At 35.0% G+C, this 22,050-nt stretch overlaps 2 protein-coding genes across 2 annotated transcripts; both read right to left on the reverse strand.

The window, feature by feature from the left end:
• Nucleotides 1-9,551: 9,551 nt before the first annotated feature.
• Nucleotides 9,552-14,288, reverse strand: LOC112710514 (protein MAIN-LIKE 2-like). Its single transcript, XM_025762760.2, has 2 exons — nt 13,595-14,288; nt 9,552-13,061 (listed from the first exon to the last, which is right to left on the reverse strand). The coding sequence occupies exons 1-2, from the start codon at nt 13,658-13,660 to the stop codon at nt 12,744-12,746; spliced, it is 384 nt and encodes a 127-aa protein (XP_025618545.1). The 5' UTR covers nt 13,661-14,288; the 3' UTR covers nt 9,552-12,743.
• Nucleotides 14,289-14,431: 143 nt separating this feature from the next.
• Nucleotides 14,432-15,349, reverse strand: LOC112710513 (ethylene-responsive transcription factor 13-like). Its single transcript, XM_025762759.3, has one exon. The coding sequence runs from the start codon at nt 15,289-15,291 to the stop codon at nt 14,542-14,544; it is 750 nt and encodes a 249-aa protein (XP_025618544.1). The 5' UTR covers nt 15,292-15,349; the 3' UTR covers nt 14,432-14,541.
• Between the last annotated feature and the right edge of the window lie 6,701 nt (nt 15,350-22,050).

Consider the following 22,050-nt stretch of genomic DNA (forward strand, 5'->3'; position numbering starts at 1 on the left):
CTCCGTTTGCCCTGACGGAAAACGGTGACGTGGCTCCCGTAGCGCTGACTTGGCCGTTACGGGCTGCCAGGTGGGATGGACTTTTGAAAAGCGGACGTATTAGTCCTTTCACACCAAAACGTGTAGCTTTTTAAAACAGGACATATTAGTCCTCTCACCCCAAAACGACGCCATTTCTCCTCACCCCTCCAAACACACTTTAATCTCTTTCTGCATTTCCAATCAACAATACTTTACCAAATCCAGAAGCAGCAAATTCAGCACTTCCAGTTCTGCAATTCCAGAATCATCAGCAATGCATCCAAAACACATAAACAAAGAATCAACAGAGTAACAAATCGCAGCAACATCAGTGAAATTTCAAGAAAAATGAGAGGCAGGAGTCTAAGCAAATTCAGATTCAACAAGCAATTCAGCGACATATTCACCAACAACAGAGCACAAATTCAATTTCACAAACTCAGTTCACAATTCAACCAGTCCAAATTGTGCAATTTATGAAGAACATGTAAGAACTCCTTATAATTCTGGAAAAATTGCTACACTCTCAAATAGAATCAGCAACTTACCAGAAATTGCATATGGAGAAAACGGATCTGAGAGAATAAGAAAAATTATGCAAACAGCACCTGAGAGCTTGAAGGAGTGTGATCAGATAAACTCTCCGGTGCATCGATTATATGCCACCGAACACTGAAGCTCCATTTTTCGTCTGGAAGCAGTCTAGAGATATGACCAACAGCAACATGAAGATTTCGGCCCACGACATAAATATGGCAATCGCAAGCATTGACAGCAAAAGGCTTGCATATTTGCTCAGGCAAAGGGGGGCCATCTATGGCATCCCAAGAGTCTGTTTCCGTGTCATAGACCTTTAGCTTCATTCTTTCGAGCTCAGAGACAACAAACAAGTGGCCATAAATAACGTCATCCTTGGCGGAAGCGTCGTCGTCAGTGCGTATGCACTTGCCGAGTATGAAGGGAGTGGGAGCGAGCAAGGGCTTGTGGTCGAGCGAAGATGATGCGGAGGTTGAGGAAGGAGAAGAGAGAGAGCCAGCACCGCCGCGTACGGAGACGGAAACGGAGGACAAGCTGGCGGGAGTGGTTCCGGTTTTGGTGGCGGCGATGATTGAGGGCTCGGCCTGGCAGAGGAGCTACTCGATGGTCTGGCCGTCGAACTTGTGACCGAGCTCCGTCGGATGCCATGGGTCAGAATGCTCCCTTTCTTCCTTCACCCGCTTCACCTTCACACTGAATTCGAAGGATTAGGGCTCAAGGATTTCATAGATTGGGGGTGGGAGAGAAACGGCGTCGTTTGGGGTGAGAGGACTAATATGTCCTGTTTTGAAAAGCTACACGTTTTGGTGTGAAAGGACTAATACGTCCTCTTTTCAAAAGTCCATCCCACGTGGCAGCCCATAATGGCCAGGTCAGCACCACGGGAGCCACGTCACCGTTTTCCGTCAGGGCAAACGGAGCGACTCTAACGGAGGGGTAAATATGTCCACTTTTTTGGAGGGTCAGGGACATTAAAGTATTTTCCAAACCTCAGGGACAAAAATGTCCGCAGAAAAAAAGGTCAGGGACGGATTTGTCATTTACTCTAAATCTTAATACTAGAATAATCATCCGCATACTTAGTGAATTGAACATTCGATATATTATTTATTATTCACATTGTTTAGTGTTTTTATTATTTATTTATACTTTTCCTAAAATTAAATTCTAATGTGCCAGGTCATAGATACCATGTAGGAAGGTCAAATTGAATACTAAACAATGAAAATTGAAAATAGTATCACCAAACCATGAAAAGTATAGGAAGGTTTAGTATCAAAACATTATGGTCATAGTATCAAATAATGGTCTACCTATACATAATGGTTTAGTATAGAATGGTCTACCTATACATATTGAATGGTTTAGTATCAAAACATTATGGTCTACCTATACATTATGGTCATAGATATCATTCTATTATTCTATACATTAATCACCAAACCATTCCATACATTTATGGAGTTAAGCCCCACTTTGGTCCCTGAGATTGGCGAGTTGCACTGATTTAGTCCTCGAGATCCCAATTGCACTAAATTAGTCCTCCAGATTCGAAAAAGTGCACCACGTTAGTCCTTCTCCCAATTTCCGTCACCGGAGCACTAACGCCATCAGTGACGTGGCCATTTCTTGCCACGCTGGACCCAGCAACGGTTAGATGACATGGCATTCAAATTTGATTAGCTCCAATTTAGTCCTTGTCCCTTTTTATAACCAAGTTTCTGCCCTAACTTCTTCATCTTCTTCTTCTACCCACTTTTCCTAGTTCTTCGTCTTCTTCTTCGCTGTGAAACTTTCGGGGTTTAGGATCATGAGTGCAAGTGGGAGCCACACTTCTATGCGGTCAAACAGAAGGATCTCCAGAGGAACCAATAGAGCATCGAGTGTTCCAGAGTGGTGTGGGTGTGGATGCCGCCCTGTTCTCTAGTGGTCCACAACAGAGGCTAACCCAAACAAGCCATTCTTTGGGTGTCCTAATTACAATGTTAGTGGAAAAATGTGGTGTGGTTTGTTTGTCTGGCCTAACATTGGAGAAGAAGACATCGGTGAAAGGGTGACTGCTACACAGAATGTTGATGAACTGAGGGTCAATTTGGCCTGGAGAATTGGAAAGTTAGAAGCTGAAGTTAGGACCCATAAGTTGTACATATTATTGTTGGCTATGTTTACAATGTTTGTTGCTGTTTTCATGTTGGTATTTAAGGTTTGAGGATGATTATGTTTTAATGTGATTAGGGTTATTGTAAAGTAGACGCAAGAAAAATTGTCACTGTGAATTGTTTGAAGTTGGTAGTCTTGCTATAAATATAAACCAAGAACTCTATTTTTGTCATCCAACAAAATGATAGAAAAAATATTGTAAAGAAGAACCTGTTAGTTGCATAATTAAAGGTAGAACAATTTGTCATTATAATAATAAGATGCTAACATAACAATGAGTTTTCAGCATGAATATTAACAAGCAAAACAGCTGCCATATCAGTGACACCTCTCCAACCTAATTAAAAGCTAGTTCTTGATCCAAAATACACCAATAACAAAGACAGATAGTGTTATCAACCTTACAATGTTTTCAAATATAACAATTGGTCTACTGTCATATACTGAAGCAAAAAAACAAGAGTATCATTCACAAAAAGATTCCTAATTCAACTACATCTTCATTTCTTCTTTCTCGGGGGATTGAAGCCGGGTGTTGGGACAAACTTCAAGAAGTTGGCCAGTCTGAAAGATGTGGCTGAGCTTGCTCCTTGCAGTGGATCCATGGTGACCAGTCCTGATGGTGGTGAGGACTTCCTCCTGGTCTGCAACTTGGAGGCCTTTGAGGTGGTGCCTATTCCAATAAAATAATATCCAACATGAGGCTGATTGTGCATAATAATTTGAAATGTAGTTTGATAGAGTAAATGATTTACCTCTTGAGACTCTTGTGCATCTGAGAAGTTGGGTTGAGAAATGTCGATCTCAACTTCTTGCACATCAACGGGCTGGGGTGCAGGATCTGGAGGAGGTTGACTTGGCAGTGTGACAGTATTTGGATCAACAGTTGATGCTGATGCTGCATTTCCTTGGGGATTGGATTTAGCCTTAGCAGCAGCAGCAGTAGCAGCTGCAGCTGCAGCTGCAGCAGCAGTAGCAACATCAGCTGCTCTCTTCTTTGGGCAACCCCTCTTTGTGTGCCCCTTCTGTAGGCAATATCTACAAGTAAAGGGCTTCAGTTGTCTCTTTAAGACTCCAGTAGACTTCGTTTTTTGCTTCCTCTACTACTCTCGTTTGAATCCTTTCTTCTTTTCTTTGTGAGTGGTCCAGTCTTTTTCTTGGCCTTTGGTGCTTGTGGTCTGTTGGACTCAGATTTCTCCCAAAGATATTGTCCAGGTAAGGGATTTATGTAATGGGCATACGTGTCTCTGTAGGCATCCATGGTGATCCATTTATGACAGAAATCTTCAACTTAAAGTTTCTTGCCTTGCCTTTCCTAATTTTTTCATCTGTGTCATCACCACTTGAGCTATCATCTCCTCCAGGTTCATATGAACTATCCTCTGTGGTATGTTCATCTTTAGAAGAAGACAACATTACAACTTATTTTTTCTTGGGACCTTGATGGACTTGCCTCACCCCTGAAGTAGATCTTGTGCAATAGACTTTGGTTTTGTGACTGGGCTTTGAGCTTTTCTTGGGCTTGGACATACTTTTGGACCCAGACTTAGGCTTCGAAGAAGATATACTGTTGGGTTTTGGCTTTGAGATGGTCTTTTCCTTGTTAGTCTTTGGGCAAGTTGGAGGAGTCTTCATGTTAGGCTTTGCAGTAGCAGCTTCGTTAGCATTATTGTTGGTACTGGATTCCTTGATGTGGGGTGTTGGGTTATTAGCACGATGATTTGTTGGTTCTGTGTTGTTGGGTGGTGAAGTGTTATCAGCCAGGGCAATGGGCTTATTGCCTTTGTTGGGATTAGAATTGGATGTGGTTCTGGTTCATTGTTGTCAGACAGAGGACAGGTAGCTTGTTCATGGATCTTGCTTGCTAGGGGTTCATTGCCAGACATTGTTACATCTTTCTCATTAGGCTTGGCAAGGCTATCTTTTTTGGGTTCATCATGCTCATCTTCAACATACAGAACAATCTCCTTCTCCTCTATTAATTCTGGTGATGACACTGCATGCTCATAGTAAATATCAATCAGTCCATCATTTTCTTGAGCCATGAAACACATCTCTTTTAATTCATCATCAGAATTCAGAGCTTTTAAACCACTGTCTAAACTCCTCCTAGAAACATGCCACCAACATTCTTCTATCTTATCATATCCTAGTTCTTTATAATAATTCCTCACCCAGAATACATCCAAAGTATCTTGATCAATGTCACCAACACAAGCCTTCTTATCAGGGGAATAAATTGTTATCCCATTCTCATTTTTTTGAAACTTTCCCCCATGGTGGAACATAATATCTAACACTGCATCCATCTGCATGGTTCAAAAGAATTTATTTTAATCAACAGTAACACACACTGATAACTTTAAGATAGTTTTCATCAATAACAGTCATAAAAGCCATAGAAAATATCATAAAAAAAATATGATCACTCATGCGAAGGTGCTGATGCTTCCACCATTGGAATAGAGCATAAAAAGAAACCCCCAAACACAGTTCCACAAAACATCAAAACAAAACCCTAACACAAAATCAGCTTTAAAACTTGTGAACCGACAATATACAAAACACTTAATCATCATCAACAACCATCACAGCATTCCATTAAATTTGAAAAAAAAAAGTTCTGATCCTCACTAACCTCAGTGACAACACAGAAGATCTCCGTAGGGGCGGACGAACTCTTCCGATAGTTGCACAGTGAATGTTGTATTCCAATGGTCTCGACAAATCCTTTTGCAGCCACCAGTTGCTATTTTGGGTCACTCATGGAAGAGAAGCTTTTTTTTTCTCTGCGTCACTCATGGAGAAGCAGAAGACAAAGAGTAGAAACAAAAATGGGTGCCTAACATTTTATTTCATATTATATACAAACGACGTCGTTGAAAGGGATGTTTAGCGCCAAATTAGAAACGACGTCGTTTCATTGGGTCCAGCGTGGCAAGAAATGGCTACGTCACTGACGGCGTTAGTGCTCCAGTGACGGAAATTGGGAGAAGGACTAACGTGGTGCACTTTTTTGAATCTGGAGGACTAATTTAGTGCAATTGGAATCTCGAGGACTAAATCAGTGCAACTTGCCAATCTCAGGGACCAAAGTGGGGCTTAACTCTACATTTATAGTCATAGATATCATGTAGGAAGGTCAATTGAATAAATCAAAACTTTAGAAATCATAATGAAACATGAGTGAAATTTTGGAGATCAATGAGTATTAACATATAACGTATAGAATGGTTTGGTGATTATTTAAAAAAAATAACAAATAGATCCTCAATATTTTAATTTAAATATAAATAAGTTATTGACCAATTAAAAATATAAAAATATTTCTCATCTTTTAAAATGCGTGACATTTAAGTACTTCCGTTTAGAGTATACCAGGACAAATAAGTTTTTCCAAAGAATTTAAATACCTTATATTTTAGACTTGTATTTTAAAAGGTGGACAACGTTATATTTTCAATTAGTGTTGAACTTATTTGTAGTTAAAAAATTAGGAAGCTATTTATCCTTTTATGTTGTTTCAGTATATGAATGGAACCTTCTGGAAATGGCCAACATATGTGGTGCTTTGAACAAGATGCGCCACAGGAAGTGATTCTCTAGTTAGAGCAGACTGAAACAATAATAAACACAAGAAATTAAATTAAATGAATGCATGGTAGCTTAGCATATGATGATGATTTTATGTTTACTTGATCGATCTTCAAAGGATCTCCTTGAAGGAGATGCTAATTATGTCTCTAGGAACCAACACCCAAGCGTCCTCTTCTCAGAGTACCTTTTAGTGTAACTCTAAAGACTCAGAAGAAACTAGAAATCTGAATGAATGTAAAACAGACAAGTAAAAGAAAAGAAAACTTTTGTTTTTGGGGCCGGTCTTGCCATAAATGCTGCAGCTGCATTACCAGCATTGTTTTCTTCTTTGAAATTGATGCTGGAATGCTGGATAGCGGTGGCTAGGAACAGGGCAGGTACCCGTAGAGGCGCATTAGGATTCAACATTTTATTACTTATGGGTAGAAATAGGGCGAATTTTATGCAGATTATTGTAAGGCGGAACAGGATCGAGTAGAGCAAAAACTCGCTCCTATCCGCCCCGTTGTTACCCCTAATACTAGAGGTTATAATTAATAAAATAATTATGCCAAGTATTGGTAATCTCCACTTTTACCCTGTAGAGTGTAATGCTCATGAATTTAATTAAACAAAATTTCATGTTCCGTGCTGAAATATTTTGAATTTGAACTTGCTGCAATAATTAAACTGTTGCAATGAGGTTGAATTTTTAAGAAATGAAGTAACATCGTGTGTAATGCACTACAATATGATGACAATTTTATGTGTTTTCTTTAAATATAGATATTAGTTTTTTTTATTTTTTAATTTTAGTTAATAAATCTGAACCCTCGTATTTGATTAGTAAAATTGTTAAAGAATTTTAATACACCAATTTTATGATGACAAAAATTTTGAATTTTAGTAGAATATAAATAGAACTCTTTGATTTGTGTTAAAATTTAGTAAAACTCAAATTTAATTTAAGGGTTAGAGCATCTTCAATAGGGTGTTTTTAGAGTATTACTTTTAATATTTTTAAGAAGTGGATTGATTTAAAATTAAAATTCGCATTAAAATTGATTAATGAAATAATTAGTAATACAGTATCACCTTAATAAAAAATTAATAAAATTTTATCATTCGTATAATTATATTAATTAAATAATTAAAAGATGTAAAAGTCTAATTGAATTAAAACAAAACATTGGAGAAACAAATTTCATTTTTAATTTTAAATTACTATTTATGACAAATAATTCCACAAATGTCTAAAATAAAATTAAAATTAAAACTAACATTAAATTAAAGATGCTCTTAGATTTGTGTACCACAAAATTTGACAGTTTAATTTATTGATATCCAACTCGTATTATAGTGTTTACATTAAATCTCAATGGTACTAAAAACTATCATTGTTGTCCCAATATTAAAATTAAAAAGTGCTAAAAGATTGCTGAATTTTTGTTGTGCAAAAAGCGAATTTAAAAAGAAAAACTTGTTATTACATGATCTTTTTTAATAGAAAAATTAAAAATAAAAATTTATATGCAATTGTCTTATGTAAAATTAATAATTGAAGAAGACTATTAGATAATAATTTAAAATGAAAAATATTAAAGAATCATAGAATTTATTATTTTTTACCATTATTTTTAGTTATTAACTCAATTTTTTTAGTCTAATAATTTAACATATTTACTCTACATTTTTAAATATTAATGACTAATTGCTAACCAAAAATAATAAATTCGAATAACACTCTAACATTCTTGTTTTTAAAATATGATTCGTGTTTATTAATTATTATAATAATAAAATGATAAATCTTAAATAAATATGTAAAAAAGGAGTCATTTTATCATTTCTCTTTATAACAAGATATTATCCTTTGTCGTACCCAAGATAAAATGTCTTACTCTTGCATTGAACCAAAAAATTAAAAGAAAACTAATTTTATATTAAAACTAAAAATCCATGAAAAGAAAAAAAAAATTAAAATAATCTTAGGAAATAATGTAAGATTTACCCCTCCATGTGCCACAGCAATGGCCATGATAGCAGCAGCTTCCATAACCCATGATAAAGGATTCCACATAAAACTCAAAAACTTGAGTATTTTACTTTTCTATATGGTCATTAAAAAATTAAGTCAATCTAATTCCATCTATTTTTTATATATTTTTTTGAGTATTCATTTAAATGAGTTAATTTTTATTAAATTGATATTATTAATTTTAATTGTAATTTTTTATTGATAATATACATATTTTATTTATAGTGTGTAAATGAGATATGTATATTTTTTTTAATTTTATATATCTCATTTATAGTATAATAGATATATTTATATTTATTTTATTTATCCTGTAAACAAAATAAATTAATGTGTTATAAATGAGTAAATATGCTATAAATTACAGATTTCAATAAATAAATAATTAAATTATTTATTTATAAAAAAATTTCTCAACAAAATACTACCTCAATTTACAATACTAAATTAATAAATTTACTAGCTTTGAAATGGGTGAACTAAATTCAATATACAATTTTAAATAATCAAATTCAATATTTTTTAAACTAATAAAATTCAAAATATTACCATTTCATATAATAAGTTTTTTATTTTTATTATTAAAAATTCACAAAATAAAAAATTTCTAATTATCTTCTAAATTCTAATCTAGTAATAAGTAACAATACTCATTACATCAGTAACAAAAATTTAGAATAAAAAAAGTTTTAACAATTAAGATAAATTGTGATTGAAATAACATAATAACATATCAATATATTTGAATGAATATATTTGTTTGGATCTCAGTTCTAAACAGTAATATATATATATATATATATATATATATATATATTAACACTAAGTACTTCTAAAAGCTAAAGACTAGCCAAGATTAGTTGTAACTAACTTCAGAACTGTGATGTCAATTTATTCTTTACTTTGACATATTTGTTCTTTTTTATCCTTAATCTTAATAGCAATAACTTCTAATAATCAGCTAATTACTTAGCAACACTGAAAATAACAAATTTACCTACACAAAAATTCAAATCATAAGCAACAAAATATAAATCAGAAAATTCAACATCCAAAATCAAAAAATTCAACAACAGAAAAATTAAATAAAGAATTCAAACTAAATGAACATACAGTAAAAAAATTAATAAATAAATTAAACAATTCAACAGAATCAACAAATAAATTGTTTTATCTTCAACATAATTATTCAATTCAACTATTAACAAAATTAGCAAGGCATAATAACGCAGTATTAACAAAATTCTTAAACCTAGCAAGGCAACAACTCAGAAATAAATTGAACAAACATAATTGTTCCAACTTCAATAAAATCATTCAATTCAACTATTAACAAAATTTCTAAACCCAACAAGGCAGCAACTCAGAAATAATTGAACAAGCAGAATTGTTCCATCTTTAATAGAATCATTCAATTCAACTATTAACGAAATTCCTAAACCCAGCAAGCCAGCAACTCAGAAATAAATTGAACAAGTAAGCAGAATTATTCCATATTCAACTATTAATAAATTTCCAAAATCCAGCAAGGCAGCAACTAAAAATAAATTGAACAAGTAGAATTGTTCCATATTTAACAGAATCATTCAATTCAACTATTAACAAAATCCCTAAATCTAGCAATGTAGCAACTTAGAAATAAGTGGAACAACCATAAATAAATTGAACCAGTAGTGCTTATCGGCTGCGAGAGAGGAAGGGAAGTCTCGGCGATGGAGGAATGGAAAGAGACGGCGACGGATGACGGGAAGTGGGCTCGAACAGAGAGTGACAAGAGGGTCGTTATGCTCGGACAAACACAGAGAGAGAAAAAGCGCGAACAGACGACGACCGAGGAGACACACGACAAGCTCAAAGAGACCTTCCACAGGCAACGACGGCACCCACGGTCTTTCCCCCGGCAGTGATAACTCCCTCTAATGGAGGTTTGACACAGGACAGGCACGTATTCGTGACCATAGACTCTTTTTAGGCCACCCCAAAAAATGTGACCATAGACTCTTTTTAGGTCATCCTTTTTCAAAAAACCGTGACCATAAACCTTTTTAAGTCACCTCCAAAACTGTGACGATAGGTGCCTTTAGTTCACTCTCCAAAACCGTGATCATAGACCTTTTTAGGTTATTCTTTCGTAAAATCGTGACTATAGATCCTTTTAGTTCACCCCTCCTAAAACTATGACTGTAGATACTTTTAGGTCATTTCCTAAAATAGTGACCATAGGCATAGACCCTTCAGGTCACCCACCAAAATTGTGACTATAAATCCTTTTAGGTCACCATTTTTTAAAAAACCGTGACTATAAATTCTTTTAGGTTATTCTCCAAAACCGTGACCATAGATTTCTTTAGGTCACCTCTCAAAATTGTGATTATAAACCCTTTTAGGTCACTCTTTTTTTAAAAACAGTGACTATATACCTTTTTAGGTCACCCTCTAAAACTATGACCATAGATCTATTTAAGTTACCCTAAATCCGTAACCGTAGACTTTTTTAGGCCATAATTTTTTAAAAAAATTGTGACTATAGATTTTTTTGTTATGATAAAAAATTATGATCATAGATTCTCTATGGTCACAATTTTTTACCGTGACTAAAAAAAATAAAAAACTATAATCATAGAACAAAAATGTTATAGTACAAGTAAGTATTTTCAACAATGAATTCGACTTTCTGGATAGAAAGTTGGAGTCGTAGTTGAGAGCCAAATAAATCAATGCAATCTCAGTTGAAGAGTTGATAAAACTTAAATTGTTGGATTATAATTTGCTTCATTGTTTCTTGAGTCAAATTCTCCGATTGTTCGTGTAATTTTTCTTGATTTTGTATTTTGTTCTCCTAAAATAAATAAATTTGCATTCTAAGGATACAATAAAATGATTTATTGTAGCAAAACCCAAAGCATCATCATGGTAACAACAAAAACAAGAGAAACAATGAGAAATTCATCATCCAAGTTGGGGAAAAAAGATCAAGAAAAAAAGGGCAATTTACGTATATAAATTGTTTGAGCCCTAATATTATGCAAATATATTGTTTTCAAATTCAATACGCAAATGCATTGTTTCACTATTTTATGTAAACCGCTACTGCCAGTAGCGGTTTATAGGTGTGCATAAATCGCTACTACCTGCTGCGGTTTATGTGTGGGAGTGTGAGAGTGTAAACCGCTGCTGCCAGCAGCGGTTTACGTGCGTGTGTGTGAGTGTAAACCGCTACTGGCAGTAGCGGTTTACGTGTGATGGGCTGAATGAGGCTGCCTATATAAACCGTAGAGGGGCCAAATGTGGAGAGGTAGAGTGTTATTCACAAATGGAGTGGGAGGATAGTTTTGTGGCTCTGGTTCACTGCTCTGGAAAAATTCAAAAGAGCAAAAGGCATGGTGTAAAATTCACAGATAGAGAACCGCTTAGTGTTTTTATCCGATCGTCGAATACATTGGCGGAGATTAAGCAAAGCATATTACGGAAGCTCGGTACCTGTGGGACGAAGTGGGTAAAAAAATTATTTTACAAGATTCCCATTGATGTTGTCTCAACTGGTGTGAGATATGAGACCTTCGTGATCGGGTCGGATGAAGACTTGCAGGTCTTGTTTCACTGCAGGCGTAGTTTTCCGGAGGTGAGGGTAACTGAGTTGTTTGTGAAGTTGGAAGATGGTGTGGATAGCTCTGGGGCATCGGCACCTAATCCTCAGTCGACCCCAGCTGGTGGTGCATCAACATCGATGCCTGTGGTAGCAGTGGCAGTTCCGAATGCGGAGCCCGAACGTGTTGGGGCTGTTCATGCATATGTTGGTCCTGTTGTTCCTGATTTTGAATGCGATGCCGGACCGGATCGAGTTGAGAATGCACTGTTTGACGATGATTCAGATGAGGAGCCTGTCGATATTGGTGGGGACAGTGATGATGATATTTCAAGAGGTGGACGTTCAGCCCATGGAGGTTCCGGTTCTGCAACACAGGAGTACCCTCCCCACCTCTCTTCTTTGAACTTGGAAGTCATCGGCCAACAGCAGAATGCTGATGCAACATTCGATGGGCAGGGGATGCATGATGGGACATCTATGACTGAATTTCAGATTGGCCAATCCTTCCAGAGTAAAGAGGAAGCCGTGTTGAGTGTAAAAGATTACAGTATTCGGCATGGAGTTGAGTACAAGGTTATGGAGTCGGACAATCTGAAATACCAAGAGAGATGCAAGGAGTTTGGTAACGGGTGCACGTGGTTGATTCGGATAGTCATGCGGAAAAGGAAGAGCACATGGGAAGTTAGGAGGTACAACGGTCCGCACACGTGTATGGCCACATCGATATCAAGCGACCACAAGCTGAAACCATGTAAAGTGTACTGTCATCTGCTTGACCTTATTCGGTGGAGGCCGCTCACCGAATAGGTCCTCAAACCACTCTCAAGCTGGTCGGCCACCCTCCATGTATTTCTCAAACTCACCAAGGCAACCACTCACAGCCTCCCCATCCACAGGCAGCCCTAGCTGAAATGCCACGTCCTGCAATGTCACTGTGCATTCTCCGAAAGGCATTTGGAATGTATGCATCTCAGGACGCCACCTCTCAACGAACGCACTAACAAGTGGCTCATCCAACCAGAACCATTGGCTGTTTAGCCTTGCCAAATGGTACAATCCAGCCCTCTCTAAATACGGGATGATCCTGTCATGCATGGGCATATTCTGTTGCCATCTCACACTGTATATACACCTAGTGGGCTGCACAGAACAACAAAGAAAAACAGACTCCAATTAAATTCTCTTATCCTTAAACAAATTCCCATATCTAACTGTATACAAATACCTTAAACCATCAACAAATTCTCCTATATAGTATTAAAAAAAATTCCCTAGTCACGATAGGGAAAATAACAACACACATACTTTACTAAATAACATCCAGAAATTTTAACATATTGTACAGCTTTAAAATTTAAAACTTCATATCATACAAATATCCTAAACAAACTATAATAATTCACTAACGTCGACTATCCCTTTCCCTAAACTAAATCAACACCATATAGCATAACATTCATTGATGGGATTTGAAATTCAGGTAACTAGGCATATATATAACTTACCAAGAAAAACTCAAAATACTAAACCAAAATCAGTGAACTAACATCCTAGCATACGAAGCCTAATTTCAAACTAGAGGGAATAATCTATAAATTCTAATTCATCTACCTAACCTACCATTTTTTTGACTAACATATGCAAAGCCTAGAAAAAAATAAATGTTAACTAACCTCGTCACCAATAGAACCGGCAATATGCGCAACACCGTTCAGTCGGTACAAGGTCCTGCCTGCCATGATAACTCGCCAGAAATCGCCGCTGAGAAACCTCGGGCCCGCTCACAACTTGCTCTGACCTCTCTCTAGAATTTCCTCTCTCTAAAAAACTCCACAAACCATCTAAATGCATAATCCGCGGCTACAACCACGGTTTATATAGGCAAAGCATCACACGTAAACCGCTACTGGCAGTAGCGGTTTACACTCACACACACGCACGTAAACCGCTACTGCCAGTAGCGGTTTACACTCACACACTCCAACACATAAACCGCGGCAGGTAGTAACGGTTTATGCACACCTATAAACCGCTACTGTCAGTAGTAATTTACATAAAATAGTGAAACAATGCATTTGTATATTGAATTTGGAAATAATGTATTTGCGTAATATTGGAACTCAAACAATTTAGATGCGTAAATTACCCAGAAAAAAATTACATGCTGCAGTGAGATTTAGGTACTTATACTATCGTATAGTGGTACGTATATCTTGTGACACCAATTTTACCATTCATTTTGGTATGATTTCCGTAGACTAATATTATCAACCGATTATTTTCCCCAACTATAGATTGAATTCACCCAACTTTACAAATAACACATTTATTATTTCTATTCTCAGCATTCACATCCAGAAAGAAGTAATGCAATCATGCAAATATATATATGATAATATGATATAATATATTTGGTATAAATTTACGTGTATTTGTCTTTCTATCAAATTAATAGTTAAAAATCTAATTTTTCTATAAAATTAATAGTTAAAAATTATTAGACGATAATCTAATTAAATTTATCAAATTATCTAATAATTTTTAAATATCAACTTCACAATAAAGACAATTACGTATAAATTTCTATCAATATATTTTTTATTGTTGTTGCCACCAAGATTCACCGACTGGAAAATTGCCACATACTTTTTTTATTAGCGGGCTCTAAAGCCGTGGCCGCCACTGCACCCTGACCAACAATTTTGCTCCGCTTCTCTGCATTGTTACAGTAATCGAAAGAGTAAGAAGGGCACGGCAAGGGTGTCTCGGGTGAGCGCCGTTTTAGTGTAACTCTCACCGGCTCACCAACTTCGTCCGACCCAATCAAGTGAGGAAAATTCAGCTTGGCTTTTGAGCCACGCATCTTGAACGCGGCTCGATCATAAGCCAAAGCCGCATCCTCAGCCGTCTCATAAGTCCCAAGCCACACTCTCACACCGTTCCTCTTCGGATCTCTTATCTCAGCCGCGTACTTTCCCCACGGCCGCCTCCGAACCCCTCTATACCCTCTACCGCCCTTAGCCAGCGCGTCAACCTCACGCGCTTCCACAATGCCATTGCCCTTGCCCTCATTTTCCAATTTCTCCGACGCGCTACCAACGCCGCCATTCTCTCTGGCGGGGCACCACCCGGTGGTGGCAGCCTCCTGCAATGCACCGTAGATGACCATGTCGTCCGTGTCGTCCTCCTTGAGTGGCAGCTCCGCCCAGTTCTCCGCCAAAAAAATGTTCTTAAAGCTCGAGCTCCGGGGAAGCAATGACGCTCCCACCGCATCAGGAACGCCGTGAAACGTCGACTTGGCGGTCGTTTCAACGTGATCGTGGACATTCACATTGGTTCCCAAAGCATGCGTGGTCATCATTCCGTACATATCAGATTTGACGTTTGAGTATGCTTTAGTAGTTGTTCAAGTTTTGTTTCCTCCTTCATACGGGGATGTTGATTTATATAAAGGAATTAAAGAGAGTGAAAGTGTGAAACAGAGAAAATAGGTCCTGTTTTAGTCCAATTTGGAGCACTTTTTATTTTTTTACCTTATAGTTCGTTCGGGGAAGATTCTTAAATCTCCATGTGAAAGGGTTTGGGTCACGTGTTGAATTGATTTTTTTATTTTAAAACGTAGAATAAAGTTTGTGGGTTAGTTGGTTCGTCCTTGCTTTTGTTTATTTTAATGATTTCAACGATATCGTTTTAGGTCTCAAATAGAATAGACGAAGACATTACTTTGAAGAGAATGAAGGTCTCCGAATAGGGTCCATGGGCCATAATAAGGCCAACAAAAATATTATATGTATAAAAAAAATTAATTATTATATAAATATATATATTATTAGTTTATTTTTTTATATATATTTTAAATTTTAATATATATTTTATATTGATAATTATTTTAGTGACTGAATTTTAGCGTGTAATTAACATCGACATATTATATAAAGCTAGTGTTCAAAGAGGCAAATAGTGCGCTTACGTTTATAAGTTTATTTACTCGTGCGAACTTGTTAGTTGAAAGTTATTAGTTTAATATTTGTTCAACAAAGAAAAATATGTTTATTTGTGCCTTTGTTAACGCCATGAACTTTTATTAGCAATTAGCCAATTACAGTGAAATTCGGTTTTTCTTATGACTTTTATCTAAACATCTTATCCTTTCTCTTTCTCTTTCTCTTTCACATTCGCATTATTTTACTGAATATAATATATATTATTAGAATGTATGTCTTTATTATATTATATTAGTTTCTCTTATTGTTGGGGAAATCTTTGACCAACTTATTTATATTATTGTTCAACATAAAAGGAATTAAATTTATTTCATATTTAAATAAAAAACATTTAAAATAGGACAATTTGATGTAAAATAATAAAACAAAAAATTAATTACTATTTGTTCTTGCATAGTAAGTCGGGCTTGATTATAACTCGTCCTGTTTAGGAATTGAGCTTGCTTTTGTTTAAAGTGGAAGAAGTATACGTCGATTTCAAGAGAAATGGTAGCGGCGAACACCTATAAAGACACTCTGATGCTCAAGTTAGTATGAGTAAAAGATGAGTATAATGTTACTCAAAGTGAGTAGTGTACCTTTTACATAGTTAGAGTAGTTTGGTATTTATAGAATATTATCTCTTCAGAGAAGTTGAGATATTTATTGATCTTTCGGTCATCATTTGAGTTTGTTTCTGAGTGAGTTATTATCAGCGAAATTCTCTTTAACTAAAGATAAGTCATGTTTAATATTGGGTTTAGATTTTGATTTATAAGTATAGTTGGACCGAATTATAACTACCAGATCACAGCCCCCAAACTTAATCTGTGGTATTTTTCAATACGACGGATTGAGTTTGAGTTTTTGTGGTGCTATAAATCGGAATGGTGATAGTAAATATAGTTAGACTAGTAATTGTAATCATAGTTCGGAATAGTAATTGTAATTCGAAATAGTAATAGTAATAATAGTAGCCTTAAAGCTCAACTTGTTTTATGTTGAAAAATGATAGTCATGCTTGAAAATGACTTTAAGTGAATAGTAAAAAAAAAATTAGAAATGATTAGGAATAATGGTTAAATAATGAGGATAAGCCCCAAATTTGATTTGATGACATGGAGAATAATATATTTCTTTGAGAAAGGTGTTAGTATGTAGTGGTTTATTTTTGACTGATTTCATCATATAAATGCAAATTTGATTGGAGTTATGCCAGATGTATAAGCATAGTTAGCAAAATCGGACCGGACCGATCGGTTCGACAAAAAAACCGGTAAACCGAATCCTATACCGGTCCGGTCTGAGGTTAAGACCGTTCAAGGCAAAGAATTGGAACGAACCGGTTAAACCCGAAACGAATCGGCTAAAACCGATTCGTATCAATTGTAATTTCAACTCATTTGATAACTCTATTAGTCAATGAAATCTTAGGATTTCATGATTTGTCCAAAAATGGTATGATAATAAGCTTTTTCTGTATAATTGGATTGGACCGAACTGCTCGGTCCCAACTGAAGGCAAAGCTACGACGCATCTGGGTTTTGCAAGTCCACCATGGTCTCCAAAATTTTTCAAAATGGTTGCCGTGGGATTCGAACTCCTAACTTCAAGGTTGCAAGAAAGACGTTCATGTCACCAAGCTACATTGCTTCTCGTTACTATATATTCAAATTATAATACATATAGTAATTTCTTATTTTATTTATATTCAATTAATTTTAATTTTAAAGTCACTCATTTTTAAATCAATTATATTTTATTTAATTATAAATTTTGTTAAAATATATATATATTAAAAAGATAAACAAAAAAATTATTAATCATAATTTATTTTTTTCATGATTATATGATATCTATTAATATTATTTTTCAATAAATACTTGTAGTATATAATAATAGGTAAAGACTCACATGCAATTGTCTTCATATGAAGTTGATAGTTAAAAATCATTAGATGATATTTAGTTAAACTTGTCAAATCATCTAACTATTTTAAATATCAATTTTATATGAAAATTAACTGTATGTAAGTTTTTATTTATAATAATAGAATAATAAAATAAATATAAATTAATTAATAAAGTATTAAAATTTAAAAATAATAATTATTTTTATAAAAATAAAATAAAAGTATTTATAATAAAAAATAATTAAATTTTATATAATTATTTAATTATATCGGGTTAACCGGTTCGACCAGTAACCCACCGGTTGAACCAGTAACCTAGTGACTCAGTAACCTTACCGGTTCGATCACCGGTTCGGTTCTGACAACTATACGTATAAGTGTCAGGTTGTTTGAATTGGATCCGACCTATAATTGCCGGTTTGATTTGGATATATGAGATGAATGAATTTGACCTCATCTGTGGGTATGGATTGTAGGCAAAATTTTATTTTTGAAATTAGAACGTTGAAAAAATTGTTTAAAAAATAGAAAAGATAAGGTAAAAAAGTAAATAAATAGATATGTATTAATTGTTTGTAACTGTTGCGGTTACTAAGGTCATAATGACCAGTTATAGTTTTGATGGTAGTGGGAATTGAATGGATGGCTCAGATATGATTTAGGGATGAAGAGTTGCGATCGTGGTTGTTGGTTATTTTAACCGTGGTTTAGATTGTAAAAGACATGAGTTAGTACTTTTTTTTGGAAAAGATATTTGTGTGGGACTTAAAGTCATTTGGTGGTTGTGTTAGATTCAGAGATTTTTAAGATGAATAAAAAATGTTACTTTATTTTGTTTTTTTTGTCTTATCTTATCTATAATGTGTGTTGGTTTGATCACTTTCAGGTTGAGGGATAAAAATGTTAAAAGAAAGTGAGATTGGGGGAAAAAAGATAATGATGATATTATAGTTGAAGAGAAGTTTGTATAGGATTTGAATGATCCGTTTGGTTGGGTGTCTAATTTGGTGAAGAACTAAGTTTTAGTTTTTGATGACGATGATAATGTGTCCCACCTAAGAACAGATTGTTGGATTAGGTCGGGTGTGAATGTAAAGATTGAGTTTCGGCCATGTATGGCTTTTGAGCGTGTGTTTCATAGTGGAAAAGAGTTTGAACATTTCTTTATGTATACTTGTGTTTTGGTTGAGTTGGGTGTTAAGTTTTCTTACACCGAGTTTGAACACGATGTGCTTATTCAGTTGAGATGTACTTCCTCCCAATTACACCCGAATGCATGGATGTTTGTTTGGGAGTTTGAGGTTTTGATGGAATTCTTAGAGGTGGCCCTCATTGGAGGTGTTCTTTGCTTTGTTTTAGTCCAAAGGGGCGAAAAGAAAAATTTGGGTAACCTTTAGTGGAAGTCCTAGTCGAGCGACTTTTTGTGCATTTAAGTCCTTTTTCAAGGGATTCAAGGAGATGTTTGTGAAGGTTGGTTCGACGGAGGATTCTTATTCTTTCTATATGGACAAATTTTTGGTGGAGAAGTTTTCGTTATATTGGAGTCCACAATCAAAGCAGATTTTGGATGGATTATATGAGAAAAAGGAGAAAATGATTGTGGAGTTTCTAATTGAACGAGTGTCATCTCATAGATTGTTATCTGTGGCTGATCTATTAGAGTATCAGTTAGATAGAGAGGCTATATCTGACTATATAGGTAATTTTACATTTTGGTAAGGTTATATATGACATTTGAATTGATATTAAAGTTTTGTGTGTTGTATTTGAAGGGAAAAATGCACCAAAAATGAATGCGAGCAGTTTCAGAGCCTATTTTAAGGTAAGGAATGTAGAGAGTGAAAGATCAACTAGCAACATTAAGATCGAGGGTGGTTTCTAATACCCAAAATTTTTGAAAATTTGATTAAGAGTTAATTTCAATTTAAGTTATTCGTTAAAGATTTTAATTTTAGAAATTATTTTATTAAAGGTAATTAAATCAAGTTTTGATAATTAAATTAGAATTTTTATCTAATTTTATAATTATTGAGTATTTTTTTATTTACAATTTAAAATTTTAGAAACTTAAAAATAATAAGGTTTTGACTATTTAAATTTAAATAATTAGAATTTTAGTTTAATTTTATGAATTGAAAGAAAATTAATTTATTTATCTCTAATTTTAAATTAGAGTACTCAATTGAAAAATAATATGCAAATTGATAAATAAATAGTATTTTTTTAAAGATAAGTAAATGGTATAATATTTAGCTTTTAATTTATATTCTAATCCCAATTTTATTGAAAATACCTATATTATCCTTTTTTCCAAACACTAAAACCCTAATTTACCTTAACCTAAACCTAATTGATACACACTCACACCTTTTCCCCTCTCCTAGCCGCCACCAGCCCTTCACCCTCACCTCACCAACGGCAATGACACATACAAACACAACCCACGCACACACACCTTGAACAGAGAAGAGAGGAGGGAAGAGAGAGGCGGCCTACGGACTAAGGCGCCATTGTCGCCATTGTCGCCGAGAGTAATGAAACCTCGAGTCGTTCTCCCTAGAAATGCAATTGAAATGATACACTTTCAGTTGTGAGGGAAATGGTTTCGAAATCAAAGAATGAAAGATTAAAAGAACTTAAGAAAGAAAAGAACTAAGAGATGATCAAAATTGGAATTAATGCAATAAAAAGGGAACAAGGTCAAAACTAGTGAAAATGCTAAGATATGCATAAATGAACCTTGACTTGGGAATGAGGATCTAAGGAATTCTATCATCGTCATAACCACAACTATGGTATTATGATAAGTCAATCTCGCCTAGTTAACCCCTAACATCGAGGAGTAAGTCAAGTAAGCATAATTGACCTTAATCCATAAGTCCTAGCTAACTTACCAAATTAATTGGTGAAAAGCTAGCGTTGATGGAAACAAGAGTCAACTAACTACCCAAGAATTACCACTAAATATCGAATATTATGACTCTAGTATCATAGGAACTCAAATCCCAAGCCAAGGTGTGAAAATCTACTCAAAATTATCAAGTGGCATTTTCACAAACACTTGGTGGGTGTAAAACCAAAACATAAGAAATTGTAAAGGAAAATAAAAAACTATAACCAACTATTCACAATATCAACAACTAACATTCAATAAAACACAAAGGAAGCATAAAACACTAAATTCATCAATCAAAACTTCAAGAAACTAAAATTGCATATATCAACAAAGTAACTTGAACCATAAGAAAATAAAAGTAAAAGTGATGTAATTAAAGAGAAATTAAAGAGTACTTACAAAAGAGTTGATCAACCCAAGACGAAAACTTGAAACTATAAAATACTACAATAGAAATGGAAAATGAGATAAAATTCTAAGAGAGCATTTTCTACTCTATATTACTCCTACTCCTAAAATTATGTTCTAAAACTATCTAAGTGAGCTCCCCCTTCATATGTGGTCATTTCTCCTTCATATAGCACTCCCATTTAGCATCAAGCCTTCCAAAATTGGGCCAAAATCTCCCAAAAAATTGCAAATCACGTGTTTCATTAATGAATCCACGTGTAGGGACCTGTGCGTACGCACACTCCGCTGAATGTTCACTTGTGCGTACACACAGGTGATTATGCGCCACACACATACTGAATTCCTTCTTGTACGTACGCACGCTTGACTGTGTGTGCGTCTCCTTATTTTCTTCATGTGTTCTCCCTTCTTTCATGCTTCCTTCCACTTTTGCCTATCCATTATTGCCTCTAGGATCTGAAATCACTCAACAAACATGTCATGACATCAAATGGCATAAAAGTGGGATTAAAATCACTAATTTAAGCACAAAACACATATTTTCACATTTATGATCAATTTAGGGAAAAAACACAAAAGTATGCTACTTAAGTGAATAAGTGTGAGTTTATGTGATGAAATCCATTCAAATCAAGCTAAAATATATCGTCAAATATGGACTCATCAATGCGCATTGTGGTTTTCTTAATTTCAGGATAGATTTAGGGGAGTTTGACTGAGTCGTGTAGAAGAAAAATGAGAAAATTGAATGCTGTCAAGCTAGCGCTAAACGCCGCTACTTAGCGTTTGGTGCCAGACACCTCGTACTTCGTGCAAGTTTTCTGTTAAGCTAGCGCCAAATGCCATAACTCAACGCTTAGCGCCAGGTACCTCATAAATCACGCCCAAAACCACACGCTAGTGGCACTAAATGCCAGGAGACTAGTA

The sequence above is a fragment of the Arachis hypogaea genome, chromosome 9 (assembly GCF_003086295.3).
Source record: "Arachis hypogaea cultivar Tifrunner chromosome 9, arahy.Tifrunner.gnm2.J5K5, whole genome shotgun sequence".
Lineage (NCBI taxonomy): Eukaryota > Viridiplantae > Streptophyta > Magnoliopsida > Fabales > Fabaceae > Arachis > Arachis hypogaea.

Excerpts from the sequence above, each read along its gene's own strand:
- LOC112710514 (XM_025762760.2), bottom strand. The coding sequence starts at position 13,660 with ATGGCAGGCAGGACCTTGTACCGACTGAACGGTGTTGCGCATATTGCC. Across the intron at positions 13,062-13,594 it reads CCGGTTCTATTGGTGACGAG|CCCACTAGGTGTATATACAG; the intron begins GTTAGTTAACAT and ends TGTTCTGTGCAG.
- LOC112710513 (XM_025762759.3), bottom strand. The coding sequence starts at position 15,291 with ATGTACGGAATGATGACCACGCATGCTTTGGGAACCAATGTGAATGTC.